The 16,472-nt window shown below is 45.7% G+C and overlaps 1 protein-coding gene across 1 annotated transcript in view; it reads left to right on the forward strand.

The window, feature by feature from the left end:
* Positions 1 to 16,472, forward strand: part of PIK3AP1 (phosphoinositide-3-kinase adaptor protein 1) — a 115,191-nt gene that overhangs the window by 56,663 nt on the left and 42,056 nt on the right. Inside the window, exons 3-8 of the mRNA XM_003787304.3 lie at positions 1,790 to 1,926; positions 4,620 to 4,764; positions 5,463 to 5,605; positions 5,735 to 5,867; positions 8,571 to 8,767; positions 11,356 to 11,545. Of these exons, the coding sequence (XP_003787352.1) occupies positions 1,790 to 1,926; positions 4,620 to 4,764; positions 5,463 to 5,605; positions 5,735 to 5,867; positions 8,571 to 8,767; positions 11,356 to 11,545 (945 nt within the window). The remainder of the gene's footprint in view (positions 1 to 1,789; positions 1,927 to 4,619; positions 4,765 to 5,462; positions 5,606 to 5,734; positions 5,868 to 8,570; positions 8,768 to 11,355; positions 11,546 to 16,472) is intronic.

Below are 16,472 nucleotides of genomic sequence, written 5' to 3' on the forward strand. Positions count from 1 at the left end.
AAAAAAAAAAAAAGGAAAGGAGAGATGTGGGACGCTGAGGGCCCTGATGCCTAGCTAAAAACCATATGGTCCTGCTTGGAACTCCCAGGGGCATTTGTTCCACCTCTTAATTCTAGATTAATAAGGTCAAAAACCTGACAGCAAATAGGCTTTTCTGGAATGGTGAATCTTGGAAAAATCACCTAGCGGGGAAGAGCAGCAGGAGGACATGCCATGCTGTCCATTGCATTCTGGGGAGGCCCGCAGAAATTAAGCAGAGCCAGATTTCAGGCTCTGGGACAGGACCTCCACTTGAGGATGTGGAGCTTTTAAGCTGCACCCCTAGGGGCGCCCCAGCCCCTTCCCTGACCTGAGCAGTGGTCATTGCTTCACAGTTATGGCAGTAGGATGTGGTGGTACCCTACACTTTCCCCCCACCTCACCTTCATGGTCATGGGAGCACGGCTTCTTTCTGGCATGACTTGGGGTCTAGAGTGCAAGTTTGAAGTTACAACTTTCCAGGAGCATATCACTCCAGCATTCTCTCAGGATAGTTGCCACCAGCTCTGGAGAGGCCAGCTGCAGTAACCAGCCAGGCTAACCCTCACCTCTCACCTCTCTTCCCCTCTTAGATCATGGTTCTATGAAGGAAGGGTTGGTGTCTGATTTATCCTCAGGTTCCTTCAAGTTCCTAACATCTATGGCTGGTTTTATAAATGGTTTAGGAGTAAATGAGAGCAAGCTTCAAAAAGGAACGGGATGAGGCTTCTCTCTCTTTCAACCATTCTTAACCATTTTGGGGTCCTGTCCCTCTTTGAGGATCTAATGAATCCTTTGAACTATCTCCCAGAAAGCATAGGCATACATGCAGACATGTTGACGCGCGCGCGCGCACACACACACACACACACACACGCTTTTGTGCACAACTGAGGCAGACCTGTTAATCAACAGATCCTGGTTAAAAGTCCCTACCTTGGAGCCCTGGTCGGGTCTCAGCATCATCTCATCCCACACATGCACATACATGCTCATCAGCTCTGAATTTGGGTGTGTTCTAATAAGGAGTTTCCAACCTTTTTTCTTTTTTGATGTGTGTTGGCAGAATTAGAATTGTCTTGGGCCACACGTTAAATACACAAACACCAGTGAAAGCTTATGAGCAAAAAAACAGAAAAAGATCCATGCATACTTTTTGTGATATCCAACACCAGAGATAAGAAAACAGTCCTCAAATAATCTGCCTGTGGCCTGGGTTGGCCACTCCTGCCTACAGGACCAGTGTTGGCTGGGGTACTCATCTGGAACCTGGTTAGACTGACCTAAGGTTTGTGAAAATGATTGCTTTTCACTGCTGCTCCCAGAGGGGCACATTGTATAGCCATGACACTGAGGTCTAGTGGCTTTCTGAACAGCACAGGTTTTACTCAGTGTTACAAGGATGGCCTTTAATTGCCAGCCCTGTTAAGTGGGAGGGGAAAGGGCCTCTCTTTCTTACACCCCTTCAGCCCTACGGGAACTCTGGAGGTGAAGCTTCCTGAAGCCTGCTGGTTGAGACTAGATTTGCAACTATAGACGTTTTGGCTTTCCCTACCACCTTTATCCTCTTACCATCATCCTACCCTGTGGCCTACGTGGTGTCTGACTTTTCTCCATTAGATCCTCTTTCTTGATTTCCTGAGTCACCCCTTTCAGCCTATATTCATCTGACATGTAGAGCCATTTCCTATTTGGTAATGTTTGGGGTTCTCATAGGCTGGAGAGTTCTCCTTCTTTCTGTTTCCATTTAGCAGTGTCCTCTATTCTACAGATTCTGGCTGTGACTCAGTCACTGACACCGAGCCTGAGGACGAGAAGTGTGTACCCTACTCAAAGCAGCAGAGCCTGCCGTCGGGGACTTCACCTGGGAACCTGATGGTGGTGCAGCCGGACCGCATTCGCTGTGGGGTAGGCTCTCCTGGTACCCTGGTAGATCAACGTCAGAACATGGGCTTTTTGGGTGGATAAATTGGTTGCAGTAAAGGGGATCTGCAACAAATGCATCCACCTGAAAAGCCAGTGTTCTGATGTTGCACCTTGGAATAATTGCAGCCTTTCCTTGGGGTTTCCCTTGGCCACCCATTCACCTGGGTCCTGTATACACCTCGCTCCTTTGGGTCAGAGGGAGATAAGTCCAGGAATGTATGTGTTGTCAACCTAAGACTTTCATTTTATGGATCAATAATACAGAGCATGCGGGTGGGAGACCAGCGGACAGGAGCCTTCCAGACACTTAAGCAGACCAACTCTGGGGTTACAGGCTGTGTCTATTCCTGCTAGTCTAGAGCAGGGAGGAGGGAGACTTGGGACATTCTGAGAGCCTGGTTCTCTGTCAGCCTGTCATTGGCATAGCCATGGGAGTGCCTTGAAGCTTGACCGCTGAAACTTACTGGCTAGTATTGTTTGCTAAATGGATCACATAAATGCCTAAGCATCATCTGACTACCCTTTACAGGGGTGTGGCATATATTAACAGGTGACTTGAACTTGATGGCCCAACTGATGACCCACTATCATTTGAATCCTCCCATGGTATTGATGGTTTTTCATTATTTTTCCTTTTTTGTTAAAAACGGATGGCATTTATGATAGTTCAGAGCAGCAGATGTTTTCTTTGTGGCTACAGGCTCTTCACTGAGCTGGCCACTGTGGGCTCCTCAAGACAGGGTGCACGAGCCTTGGGAACGGGAAGCCCTTGTGAGAGGTTTTCTGAGCAGCCTGTGGCCACAAGGCATTGGGCAAGAGCTTCCTACATGGGAGTTTCCAGCTGCTTCTTTGACTCATAGACATGTTTGGTTTGGAGGACTGTACCGTGTTTTAGAAGTTTGGCACACAAATCTGTGTTTCCAGCTTCCTTTGAGTCTGCTCATAGTAGCCGGCTGAGGCTGAGCAGCTCTTCCCATGGGACATACATCCTGCACTCTGCTGGTCCCCACACTTCCCTGTTCTTTATACTTTTACTCTTTTGCCCTCCTGGCCAACCTGCTGGGGACATGTCAGAACAGTCTCTTTGTGCTCCTGCCTGTCTTCCCCATGCCCTCTGATCACCCATGCTGTTGGGTGCCTGTGGGTAAAGGGAGTTTAGAAGCAAAGCTTGACTCCCTTCACTTGCCTCCATGATTTTCCAGGTTTTCATTCCTTCTCCCATTTTGGCTGCCCATTCAGCCAGCATCTCCTTGTTGTCAACTCTAGGTCTCTAGAATCTGGCAGGATTGGGCCAAGTGGGTCCTGACTGTCAGCAGAGGAGGTGGGCATCCCCTTTGGCTCCTCACTCCTGGGGATGGGCCTGGGGCTGCAGCAGGAGCAGCAACAACCACAGCACAGGTCTATTCTGCCTCAGCAGCCTCCAGGGGCCAGGGCCTCCCTCCCTCCCTCCCCTGTTGTAAAATCCAAGCTTGCTGCACCCCTCCTATGGTCTTTGTCATGAAGGACTACTTTGGGGACTTCATAGCAGAATCTCAGGATGAACATTTGGCATTAGCCATGGCCAAAAATCTCTTCTTTCCCTGTTTTTTGGAGGGCCTATTTTTTACCAGTTCAGTCTGAGAGGACGATTCCTCAGTTTAATCGATCAACAGGATCGATTCCGTTTGGCAGACTTAGCATGAGATCTTAAAGCAAGGTTAAAATAAACTATTTAGGTTGCTTGATGCATTGGAAAAGTTAATCCTCCAAGAAGTTATTTTTCCCAGCCAGGAGCAGCATGAGGAACAGAGCTCAGAGAGTAGCTCTAGGCAGTGCCTCTCTCACTGCAAGGTGCGCAGGAGTTTCCTGGTGTTCCAGTGCAGACTCTGGTTCTGTGGGTCCAGGAGGGGCCTGAGATTCTGCATTTCTAACATGCTTCCCAGGGAGGCCAGGGCTGCTGGCCCCTGGGCTTCACTTTGAGTAAAAAGTTTAGTCTGGAACAGCGCTTCTCAAACTATCTGTGGCAAAGGACTTCTAAGAAAAAATGTCCAATTCTGCAATGGACCAGTGATTTTATTAAAAAAGATTTTTTTTTTTTTTTGAGACAGAGCCTCAAGCTGTCCCCCTGGATAAAGTGCTGTGGCATTACAGCTCACAGCAACCTCCAACTCCTGGGCTCAAGCGAGTCTCCTGCCTCTGCCTCCCAAGTAGCTGGGACCATAGGCGCCTGCCACAATGCCTGGCTATGTTTTTTGGTTGCAGCCATCATTGTTGTTTGGCGGGTCCGGGCTGGATTTGAACCTGCCACCTTAGGTGTATGTGGCTGGAGCCTTAGCCACTTGAGCCACAGGTGCCGAGCCTAAAAAGATTTAAAAAGAAATGCTGTACATATGTTATAAAAAGACATATAAAATATAAGCCCCAGTTATTATTATTTTTATTATTAGGTTCAACAGACATAAAATTAATCTATCAAATTGCTAACAAGTTTTATCAATGTTTACTCTTGGTTTTTGTAATTTGTCCACTGGGATTGATAGCAAACAGCTGATTGTCTAGCACTGGTTTGGGAGGCCCACCCTGTCCAGGAAGATCCTCAGTCTGTAGGCCCAGGGCTGTGGGAGCTGGGGACACCCTCTGCCCTGATACCTGAAAGGGATCAAGGAGAGAGTGGGAACATTGACCTCTCATTCCAGGCAGAAACCACTGTCTACGTTATAGTGAGATGTAAGCTGGATGAGCAGGTGACCACAGAAGCAGAATTTTCTCCTAAAGATTCTCCCTCCTTAAGGATAGAAGCCAAGCTGGAGAATGAATACACCGTTTCCGTGAAGGCCCCCAGTAAGTAGCCCCACGTTCACATGGTAATGTGCTCCACTGCCTGTTTGTTCTACTGTCACCAAGACCAGCCAACATTGTTTTAAATAGTTTTGCTAATTAAATGTTTTAAAAAGCAATCCATTGTTTTAATTTCCATCTCTTTGATTATTAGTGAGGTTGAATATTTTTCCACGTTCTCTACTTGTATTTCCTCTTTTGTGAATTGAGTCTTTGTGGTTTGGTGTATTTTTAATGCTTTCTTTCCCTGTCAAAACCCCTTCCTGTAGTGTAGAATCCTGCCTGGGGAGAGCACGTAGTCATCTATTCAGCTGACCCAATGTGGCAGAAACCGCAGTTTCACCCCCTAGGATCCCTCTTACCTTCAGCCTTTGTATAAAGTGCCTTCAACTTGAATTTCCTTCCTGTTCATTGAGGCTCTTAGCCTATAGTAGTAAGTAAAAAGATGGAAATTAACTGAAAATTAAATCGCAGACCCAGTGAGGGTAATTGCTCTGGCTCAGAGCCCTGCGGTGTGCTGGTGCACTCAGCTTTGACACCTCCTCTCTCTCTCCTTCCCCCCAGCTCACGGCCAAGGTCTCTCTTCCAGTTCCCAGGTAGTTTCATTTCCATTCAGATGGCGCATATATATCCACAACCATGTCTCCCTAGAGCCTTGTTTTTCCTGGGCATTATTTAATAGTATCTTTTCTTCTGTTCAGACCTCTCATCAGGGAATGTTTCTCTGAGGATATATTCTGGGGACTTGGTGGTATGTGAAACGGTCATCAGCTATTATACTGACATGGAAGAAATTGGGAACTTATTGTCTAATGCTGCGAATCCTGTGGAATTCATGTGTCAGGTAAAGTTGTTGAAAAGGAACACTGAGCTTTCTGGGCACGTAATTTCTAATAATAGTTTATCAGTCTCAGATGTGCTGGATAGGAGATAGCTGGATTTAAAATCTGACCATCTTCATCTTTGTATTCAGGCCTTTAAAATCGTGCCCTACAACACAGAGACACTTGACAAACTGCTCACCGAGTCCCTAAAGAACAACATCCCTGCCAGTGGGCTGCATCTCTTTGGAATCAACCAGCTGGAAGAAGAAGATATGATGACAAGTAAGTCAATGGTCGAACCTCAGGAAACCAACAGTGGCTGACTCCTGCTGGTTTAGCTTCTCGTCCGCACCGTGTGTACTTTCCTCTGGCCCCTGCTCTACAGCCTATCCTTTGAGAAGGACTCATTCTTCACTGGGTAGCTGAGATTCTTCTAATTTGCAAATCTGAATGCTTCACCTTCTTCTCAAAACATGTGTGGTTCCCACCTGCCTTCTAAATAAAGTCTGAGCCTTGTAGCCTGTTACCAGGCCCTTCCCAGGGGCCCCTGCTGCATTTCTGCCCTCTTTTCTCTCCTCACCCCCTTTTATCCTGTGCTGTGAAGAAGGTATGAACTTCTTTCTCTTGCCATCTGATACATGGGAAGACAGTTTCTTCCCTGCATGGATTGCTATTCGCATGGCTAACTTCTCTTCACCTCCCTACAGCAGCTTGGATGGTGCTTCCTCTAGAACAGTGGTTCTCAACCTGTGGGTCACAACCCCTTTAGGGGTTGAATGACCCTTTCACAGGGGTCGCCTAAGACACCATCCTACATACCAGATATTTATACTATGATTCATAACAGTAGCAAAATTATAGTTATGAAATAGCAATGAAAATAATTTTTTGGTTGGGGGTCACCACAACATAAGGGTGGCATTAAAGGGTCGTGGCATTAGGAAGATTGAGAACCAGTGTTCTAGAGGGCCTTCTCCAAGCCTCCACCAGCTGTGGGCTTCCTTAGCAGTTGGGCACCTCTGTCCTAGGGCTCCTCAGCTGTGTCTGTCTTCTTTGCTAGGCGGTCAGCTCAATGAGGGCAGGAACCCTTCCTGGGTGGTGGCTGATGGTAGGCCCTAAACTAATAATCAGAGAAAGTGATTGTTCCATGAGGGCAGAGCAGCCTCTTGCACATATGTGACATGTTGGGAGCACAGGGATGATGCCTGATGCTCTGGATATTGTTTTAAATATTTTTGCTAATTAGATGTTTTAAAAAGCAATCCTGTTTTAATTTCCATCTCTTTGATTATTAGTGAGGTTGAATATTTTTCCATGTTATCGACTTATGTTTCCTCTTTTGTGAATTGACTCTTTGTGGTTTGGTGTATTTTTAAAGCTTTCTATCCCTGTCACAACCCCTTCCTGTGGTGTAGAATCCTGCCTGGGGAGAGCACGTAGTCATGATAGCTGCAGGGCAAGAGAACCTGTTCAGCTGTTGTAGTGTTTCTGTGGACATCACCCTTCCATCACATGGTGGTTGCTCTGCACAAATGGGACTCAGGTCTCTGCTTTCCTTCTGTCTGTGTTCCGTCCTTCCATAGTCTACAAGGACCATAAGGATGAGGGGACATCACCTTCTAGGACTTCTCCCAGAAGAAGACTTCTCTTTCTTGTTGCCTCTCCCCATTTTCCTACCATGGCATGTTATTATATCACTTGTAGTCGATGTTACCACTCTCTCTTCTTAAAATCGGGGCTCAGGAGAGAGTATTTCATAACCTGGCATCTGAAATCCTTCCAGAACTTTTGCCCCTGGTGGTCATATCCTAGTAAATAGGAAGCTGGGTTTATCATTAAACAAACAAAACAAAACAAATATATATGTAAATACACGTGGGGCACCGTGAAAGTTTTGAGACAGACTGTGTTATGGTTCATTATTTCACTTCCAAGAAACACAGTCGACAGTGTCCTTTCTGGTTCACCTGTGGAAGTTTTAACTTGCTTAAGCTCGTCAGTGTTGCTGGGAGGGCTTCATTGTTTCTGTCTGTGCAGATTTTATGTTTCTTGATTTCTGTATATCTCAAAACTTTTGTAATAACTCATGTATATATAAACATTAAATTATATGTAAAATTATATATAAACATTAAATTATATATAAATATGTATAAATTTATATATAAATATTATAGATATATAACTATTGGTCTTCAAAATCAACTTTTATGATCAAAAGAGACTTGTTCCCCAACTCTACAACACAAACATGTACATTTTTGAGTTTAACTTGCTATATTCAGGTATCAGCAGGTGGCAGGGCCGTGGGAGTCCTATGGCTCTTAGGAGTACTTTGCTTCCCACCAGTTAGACAATTAACTGATGTCCTGGGGCTCATGTCCATTAATACCAACATCCGAAATCTCTCCTAAATGAGGACCTCATGGAATACTAGCTTATTAGTCCTCCCAGGTCTTTTTGAGATAGTCTGGAAATAATTTCAAAACCAAAGGCTGCAGAAAGGCTAAGTAATATACCCAAGATTGTTTGTATGCTTAATATATAATTGAGCCTAAGAGCTAAGAGGATATACTTCTGGGGTTTTTTTCCATCAGCACAAAACAATTGTTTTAAAGTGCTCTGAACTCTGCAGAGAAGCTTAAAACATGATTCCTGTTGTGCTTTGTGCTTGTTGGCTGAGCCTTTAAAACACCAGCACATTTTGAATTACTTATTTTCCTCAGGATTTTCCAATCCTTTTGGAGAAAGAAGGTAGGATTTTAATGATTAGATTTGCTAATTAATTAAGACATCGCTTTCTCAAGGACATGATCTTCAGTGGTGCCAGAAAGGAAGCTGTCAGATGTTAGGTCAGTCAACTAATAAGCAATGCCTGAGTGCTTGCTGGATGCCACACTAGGCTTGGCAGCTTTGTTTCTGTGGACAAGTGTGTCCTCTGCTTTGTTTTTATATGTCAGTTAAGTTTTCCTGGACAATTTTCAGATCAGAGGGATGAGGAGCTGCCCACCTTGTTGCATTTTGCCGCGAAGTACGGACTAAAGAACCTCACTGCCTTGTTACTCACCTGCCCAGGAGCGCTCCAGGCATACAGTGTGGCCAACAAGCACGGCCACTACCCCAACACCATCGCCGAGAAGCATGGCTTCAGGGACCTGCGGCAGTTCATCGATGAGTATGTGGTAAGGTTGAGGCGGGAGGCCCCTAGGGTCAGGATGCACTGCCCGCTTCTCTGCCTTCCACAGAGACGCACACACGATTCCTCTCTAGCGCATCCTCCTGTACCTCTTGTGGCAGTGTGTGGTCTGGGTGGGTTTAATAGATGAGCACCGGAGTCACATGGGGGCTTCAAGTTCCTGTACCAACACTCGTTAGCCATGTGACTTTGGGCAAGTCACATATCCTCTCTCTGTTTCCTAATATGCAGGAGGAAGATAATAATAGTTTTACTCATAGAGCTGTTTTGAGAATAAAAGGAAATAAAGCATGTAAAGCCCCAGAGCCCACCCTCAAGGAATTTACGGAGACATTTATACACTGAATCTGCTGAAGGCTGGTGCCGATGCCTCTTCCACCTCCCCATCCCCCTCTCTGGCACGTTGATGGGATGTTCCTTGCCTACCTGAGGCCCAGGGGGACTGCAGGAGAGCTTTGCACTTGAGGCAGCACTGGGAAGGCCAATAATGAGGCCTACCTCTTCCTGCCCATCTCTTTTCCTGACCCACTGTTTGGCTCTGACCTTGAGAGAGGCAGATAGATATACCCAGTTTGTCTGCTCATCTGGCCTTGGGCCCCTAGCTGCTTTTTAACCACTGACTTCTGGGTCTTTTTCTGAGTCTGCTGTCACCTCATGTCTACTTCTTATTCCATGCCCTGGTATTGCCCTGGTTTTCTGGGAGGCAGCTGCTCTTCCTGACTCCACCCCTATCTGGTTTTCTTCCTTCACAGACGTCCAAAGGGCACCTGACAACAGCTCGGCCTCTCAGGTGGAGCTGTGACCTCCAAAGGAGCAATAGACACAAGACAGTCTTGTTCTTGACCTCCAGACAGGAGTGAGCCTAATACCACACCCAAAACTTAACTTTCTGCTCCATATTGGGGAGTCTACAAGGCAGTCACTCACAGAGGCACAAGAGAAGACTTCTCAATGTTTTGAGGTGTATAAGTGTTTTGAACAGAATAAATAGTCCTTATCCTGGGCATCACTGGCATAAAGGAGGCTAGAAGGTGCTTGAAGTCTTGAAGTATTTACTCAGCTTTCCTTTAGAAGTCACAGATGTACACAATGTAGCATTTCATTTCCATGCCAGTAGCCTTTATTAAGGACATACTGTGTTCATAGTAGTAAGGAGTATTTATTGAATTATCTGACTTGAAAATGCATTATTTCAGTCCTTACCATACTCATTTGAAGTTGGCACTATTGTGATTCCCATTTTACAAATGAGGAAAAGGGTTTAGATAGCCAAAGCCATTATGTGTTGGGACACAAACTGGAAAGGACAGAGACAGGATTTGATCCTAGTCTGAAAGCCAGGGTTTGTTATGCTGATGTACTAACATGAATGTTTAAAGATGCACTTTCAGTTTGCCCTGAAGTTACTGTGGTTCATGTTATTTTTGCTCTCTGACTATAGTCACTTTCAGTCAATGCATCTTCATCTCTGCCAACAGATGGATGGTCCCTACGTGTTTCTTATGGCCTCTGAGAACTGTCCATTTCGTTTCTCCATCACATCAAGGTCAAAGGCTAGACTTTGGGTCTCCAATACTTTGCAGCTGTCACCTGGTCTACTTGGGTCCCACCAGGAAACTAACAGACTGCCAATAAAAGATTAACTCTCTTGGGGTGGTAATGATGAAAACAAGGAGTTTTGTGGGTTAATGCTGAAATAAGGATTGTGAAACACTAAAGTTTCTTACCAGGAAAGGTTGTGCAGAGGTTTTAGAGAAGTCAGCTCTCTGGCTTCACAACCACCTGAGGGTAGGATGCCCGAGGGGACACCTTTCTGACATCAGGCACTTCGTCCAAGGCCATCCCTACTCTTGGACATGTAAGACATAAAACTGAGGGAGGAGCCCCTGGAAACTCAGGCACCTTGAAGAAGGCTACAGAAGGAATGGGGACTAGTTTATCAAGTCACTGAGGGACCTCTGATTACACACAGTGCAGAGACACCTTAGCCGCAACCTTCTTGAGCCCATTGGAACTTCTGTGTGGCTGGTCAGTAAGGGTTACACCCTCTTGTGTCATTGTTCCCTTTTGGGGACCCACTAGGGTGTGGTAGAAAGATTAAAAGTCAAGAATAGGAAACTTTGAGTAAGGCACCAGATTTGTCTGAGCTTTATTTCTGTCATCTGTAAACTAGAGATTATTATATTGGCCTCAGGCAGTCGTGGAAAGGATGACACAATAATGTATAGGCTTACTTAGCATTGTACCTGACTCGTCATAGTTGCTCATGGGAAAGTGAGTTTTAATTTGTATTCTCTGGCCATTGGACATTTAATGAGTATCTCTTGGTGCATCACTCGTGCTTAGTGTTGGGGGAAGATACGAAGACTAAAACCAAAACAAAACAAAGAAACAAAGGTAGGAAACCTAGCCTCCAGGAGCATTCAGTCAGGAGGGCAAATCCAGATATACTCAAACAATTTCAATTCTGAATCATGGGAACCTTCACTTCGCCCACTTGGGAGGCTAAACTCCACCTAGAAAGCCAAAGCTAGGCTGTCTTGGTGAGCCAGTGGGTTTTGTCTCCTCTTCCAGGAAACTGTGGACATGCTCAAGAGTCACATTAAAGAGGAACTGATGCAAGGGGAGGAGGCTGACGCCGTGTATGAGTCCATGGCGCACCTTTCCACAGACCTGCTCATGAAGTGCTCCCTCAACCCTGGCTGCGATGAGGATCTGTACGAGTCCATGGCTGCCTTTGCCCCAGCTGCCACTGAAGACCTCTGTAAGTGTGCCACAGCTCTTCCTGCTTTTCTCATTCTGGTCTTTGAAGGAGAAGTCCCTGCTTATCCCCACCCCACCACAGAGACATGAAGATCCTGTTTTATACAAAGTCAGATCTGTAGTCATGTGCTATCATAAGCAGAATCCTGCTCCAAACTTCCTCTGCTGTGACTGTGGGGAGCATTTAGGCGAGGATCTGGGAGTTACAATTGTTGAAGGTATTACCTTGTGTTCTGAGAAGCTAAATCCATGGCTCTCAGCCCTGCCAGTCTCGATGGGACCTTTTTATTTTTTTTTTATTATTTTTTTTTTGAGACAGAGCCTCAAGCTGTCCCCCTGGGTAGAGTGCCGTGGCATTACAGCTCACAGCAACCTCCAACTCCTGGGCTCAAGCGAGTCTCTTGCCTCCGCCTCCCAAGTAGCTGGGACCACAGGCGCCCGCCACAACGCCCGGCTATTTTTTGGTTGCAGCTGTCATTGTTGTTTGGCGGGTCCGGGCTGGGGATTCGAACCCACCACCTTAGGTGTACGTGGCTGGCGCCTTAGCCCGGTGAGCTATAGGCGCCGAGCCGATGGGACCTTTTTATAACAAACTTTTTGTAATACACTTTTTTCTACCCTGACACGGGATTTATGTAACTGCTTCCATATACAATCCTCAGACATCAGTGGTACTGCCCTAATTGAAATACAAAAGAGAAATAAAAGGAGAGGATGTGCTCAGGTATGCCTGAACCAGAAGACATGATAAATTAGTCATGTCTAGACACCTATACTTGGAATCATATGACCTACACCTGGCCACGATATTGTGGCCTCAAATTTTAGGTGATTGCATGTATGTGCTGTCTTGGGGACTCAAATGTTGGCATCAGTGCCTGAATTTTTCTAAAAGGTAATACCTCTTCACAATATCCTCCATTTTTATAGTAATTGAATTCCTTGAAAATTTATTGTATGCAAAGATAAGGTATGCTTATATATGAAACAATTTGGGTTCCAAGCTCAGAAAATTAATAAGCAGGTTCTTTTGGGAAAGGATAACCTGATTTTATTGAATTAATATGTAGTGCATAATACTCCAGGACATTGTTTTTCTTGAAAATTATTTAATAAAGTTTGCACATTTTTGGTTATCTTGTTTTTCCAATTATAGAAGGAATACGTTTTTACGAAAACTTGAAACAAATTAGGAATGTATAATTGAATTGATGAAAATCTGTGTGATTGCCCACCAACATGACATAGTAATAGTCCTGTAGGTATATTTGTCTATCTTTTTCCTTGTATCTGTTGACATTAAATTAGAAAGTGCCCACATACATGTATAATACCTACATGCAGATATGTACAAAAATACACGTATATATAAAGCCATATCCTAAGCATAGCTATCTGTATGTCTAGTGGAATATTTGGGAGTCACGAGGAATATGAAACCCTTCTTCATTGTGCAGGGCTGTCCCACACATAGTAGGCTGTCTAGCGTTATCCTTCCTCCTACTAGTGTTCTTCCCTTGTAGATCTTCAGAACACCCCCTAGAGGGCAGTGCTACTACCCTTGAGAACCCATGTAAGTAATGCTGGTTGTCAATGCACATGCTTGTGTTGGAGCAGGAGAACCACGCAGCAGGCCCTCTGAGAGGCTGTTCTTGTGTTACTGTCATGTGCTTTCAAATGCTGAGCACCAGCGACACTGCCCAAGACCTAGCACTCCTTCCCTCTGGATGTAATTAGTAGATTCGAGAAAGAGAAGACAATTATCTACCAACACATCAGCTTTATGGATGGAGGGCTTTCTGAAATGGGCTAGATGGAGTGCTGCCAACCGTTAGCCTGAAAAGAAGATGGTGGGGACTCGGGTTCACAGGAGATAGGCCTGACGTCCCTATCCATGAATTCATGTTAAAGCAGACACCAAGGGGAATCAGGTTGGTCAGGGGTTTAGAGGCCATCCCTGATGCCAGCAGGCCTTTGACACTGACCCCAGCACCTGCAAGATATAGTTGTCAGGTGTTTGCCAGTCAGACTGGGGATTGGCTGAGCAAAAGAATGGTAAAAGCTCCCTTCTAGTACCTAATTGCACAGACCAGATAGGTCCTAGAAGGGACCTATCTCAGCATGGATGCAAGGAGAGAATGTATAATCCCTACCACCCATATCCTTTATCTCATTCAGTTCCTAAAGCAATCCTACGGGTTTGGCGCCTGTAGCTCAGCGGCTAGGGAGCCAGCCACATATACCGGAGCTGGTGGGTTCAAACCCAGCCCAGGCCTGCCAAACAACAACGACAACTACAACCAAAAGATAGCCGCAGCTCAGCACCTGTGGCTCAAGTGGCTAAGGTGCCAGCCACATACACCTGTGCTGGCAGGTTCGAATCCAGCCCGGGCCAGCCAAACAACAATGATGGCTGCAACCAAAAAATAGCCAGGCGTTGTGGCGAGTGCCTATAGTCCCAGCTACTTGGGAGGCAGAGGCAGGAGAATCACTTGAGCCCAGGAGTTAGAGGTTGCTGTGAGCTATGATGCCATAGCACTCTACCTGGGGTGACAGCTTGAGGCTGTGTCTCAAAAAAAAAAAATATCCAGGTGTTGTGGCGGATGCCTGGAGTCCCAGCTACTTGAGAGGCTGAGGCAAGAGAATCACTTAAGCCCAAGAGTTTGTGGTTGCTGTGAGCTGTGTTGCCAGGGCACTCTACCGAGGGCAACATAAGAAGACCCTGTCCCCCCCAAAAGAAAAAAGCAATCCTATGAGGATGCTTTTATTACCTGCACTGTACAAGGGGAACTGCCACACAGAGAGGTTAAACAACTTCCCAAAGTGTCGTGGTTAATAGATGATAGGATCCTGATTAGAATCCAGGCTTCTCTGTCTTTAGGACTGCATTCTTTACCCTATGCTGGAAACTTTCATCCACACCACAAATGTTAATCCTGGTTTCTCTTAGAAAAACCATCTGGCCTCTGTAGCTATGCTTCCCCTTTTTGTGACTCAAGACATCCAATAACAAGAAAGCCTCTGGAGACCCCTGCCCTTGCACACCATCCATCCATCCGTATGCCCTAAAGCCAATGCTGAAGCGTCTACTGTGTTTCAGCTACTTGCCTCTCCTGGGTGTTGGAGATACAGGGACAGGTGTGAGAGTCAGGCCTTTCCATTGTGGAACAGGGACTCATTCACAAAAGAAACGTGGAGGACCACTGATGCCTGCTTGAGAACCCTCAAAGTTTCTGTCCCGTGTCTTTGTTTTGGAGTTGCTTGACTATTAAAGACTCTTACTGGCAGTTTAATGTTGACACAGAGCCTCAACACCTGTTATGCCCTGGGTGCACCAGCACATGAAATCAACCCCACCACAGTATTGGAAACCTGCAGGCAGAGCTAAGGGCTGTTCTGTTACTGCCTGGTCTGCCTGGGAACAGTGAGGCTCACTAGTGCTTCTCAGAACAGCAGCGTGCTGTGGAGCTAGCCCAGTCCGCGCTTGCCAGGGAGCTGGAAGAAGGATATCAGGAGGGAGTCACGCGGTAGAATTTGGCTGCTTTTTGGATTTTTCATTTGTCAGATCAAATTTTTCATTTGTCAGATCATATAAACTCTGAAATTTCTAACTCTAGACGTGGTTTGGTGTGTGTTTCTGCCTCTGTGGCTGTCGGGTTTAGGACTGATCTGTTGGTTTGAGAATGATCCCTTACCTCTGGCTCAGAAGCAGCAGCAATTTGGATCTGGAGAGGAACATTTTACTAATAGTGTCTCTCTAGGTGAGAAGGCATCTTAGTTCATAAAGAAGTTGGACAGAGGACAAACTGATAATCAGAGATGCGTATTTGCAGTACTGCCCAGCACAGTAATAATTCGAAACATTTGGCAGTCCTTTAAAATCAACAGACTGCCTTTCATCTGTTATCTCATCCGATCATCCTTGGGTTTGGTGGATAGAATTATTTCCATTTTATAGAAAATGTAGTAACTTACTTAAGCCCCATCAAGGGAGAACTAGATCAGGAATCTGGGTTTTCAAATCTGTCTGCTGTACCACTGGAATCTGGGGCTCTCCCTTCTAGGGTCTGCATTTAAGCCAGTCCTGGGGTAGACAGGTATACATACAGCACATGGTAACACTAGGTGCTGAAAATAAACATGTGAAGGAAATTAGGCTGTGATCATCCCTCACTTGCTCACAGGACAAACATCATAGAGTGCCAGGCTTTTGGCCAGTTCCCTACCCCTGATTTGGGGCTGACCTAGTCATTGTTGGGACAAACCTGTCTGACTTGAGTTTGGGGAAAGGATGGCAATGAGGTCGCCTTCCAAAGAGAATCCAGAACAACCATGAAGTTGGAAGGTTGTAGAGGCATCTTCCATTGTTGAATGAATACCATTCTTGTATTTCTAGACCCTGAGATTTTACGATTCTGCTCCAGCCTCTCCTTCCTCTGAACCTGTGTGTGTACACATGCACCCCTCTCACACTCGTCTTTAGTTTAGATATGCTGCCACCAGGTGGTAACTATGCATCTTTGTTTTCGGACCTTCAACTTTGCTCCCAATTCTCTTGAGAATTTTTCTGTCCCTCCCCTCCTCCCCAGACAGAGTCTCACTCTGCCGACTTGAATAGAGTGGTGTGATATCACAGCTCACAGCAACCTCAAACTCTTGGGCTCAAGAGATCTTCTTGCCTTATCCTCCTGAGTAACTGGAACTACAGGCACCTGCCACATGCCTAGCTAGTTTTTCTATTTTTAATAGATATTAGGGGGGAGGATCTCACTTTTGCTCAGGCTGGTCTTTTTTTTTTTTTTTTTTTTTTTGAGACAGCCTCAAGCTGTTCCTCTGGGTAGAGTGCTATGGTGTCATAGCTCACAGCAACCTCCAACTCCTGGGCTTGAGTGATTCTCTTGCCTCAGCCTCCCAAGTAGCTGGGACTA

The sequence above is a fragment of the Otolemur garnettii genome, unplaced genomic scaffold (genome assembly GCF_000181295.1).
Source record: "Otolemur garnettii isolate 467f Iridium unplaced genomic scaffold, OtoGar3 scaffold00021, whole genome shotgun sequence".
NCBI lineage: Eukaryota > Metazoa > Chordata > Mammalia > Primates > Galagidae > Otolemur > Otolemur garnettii.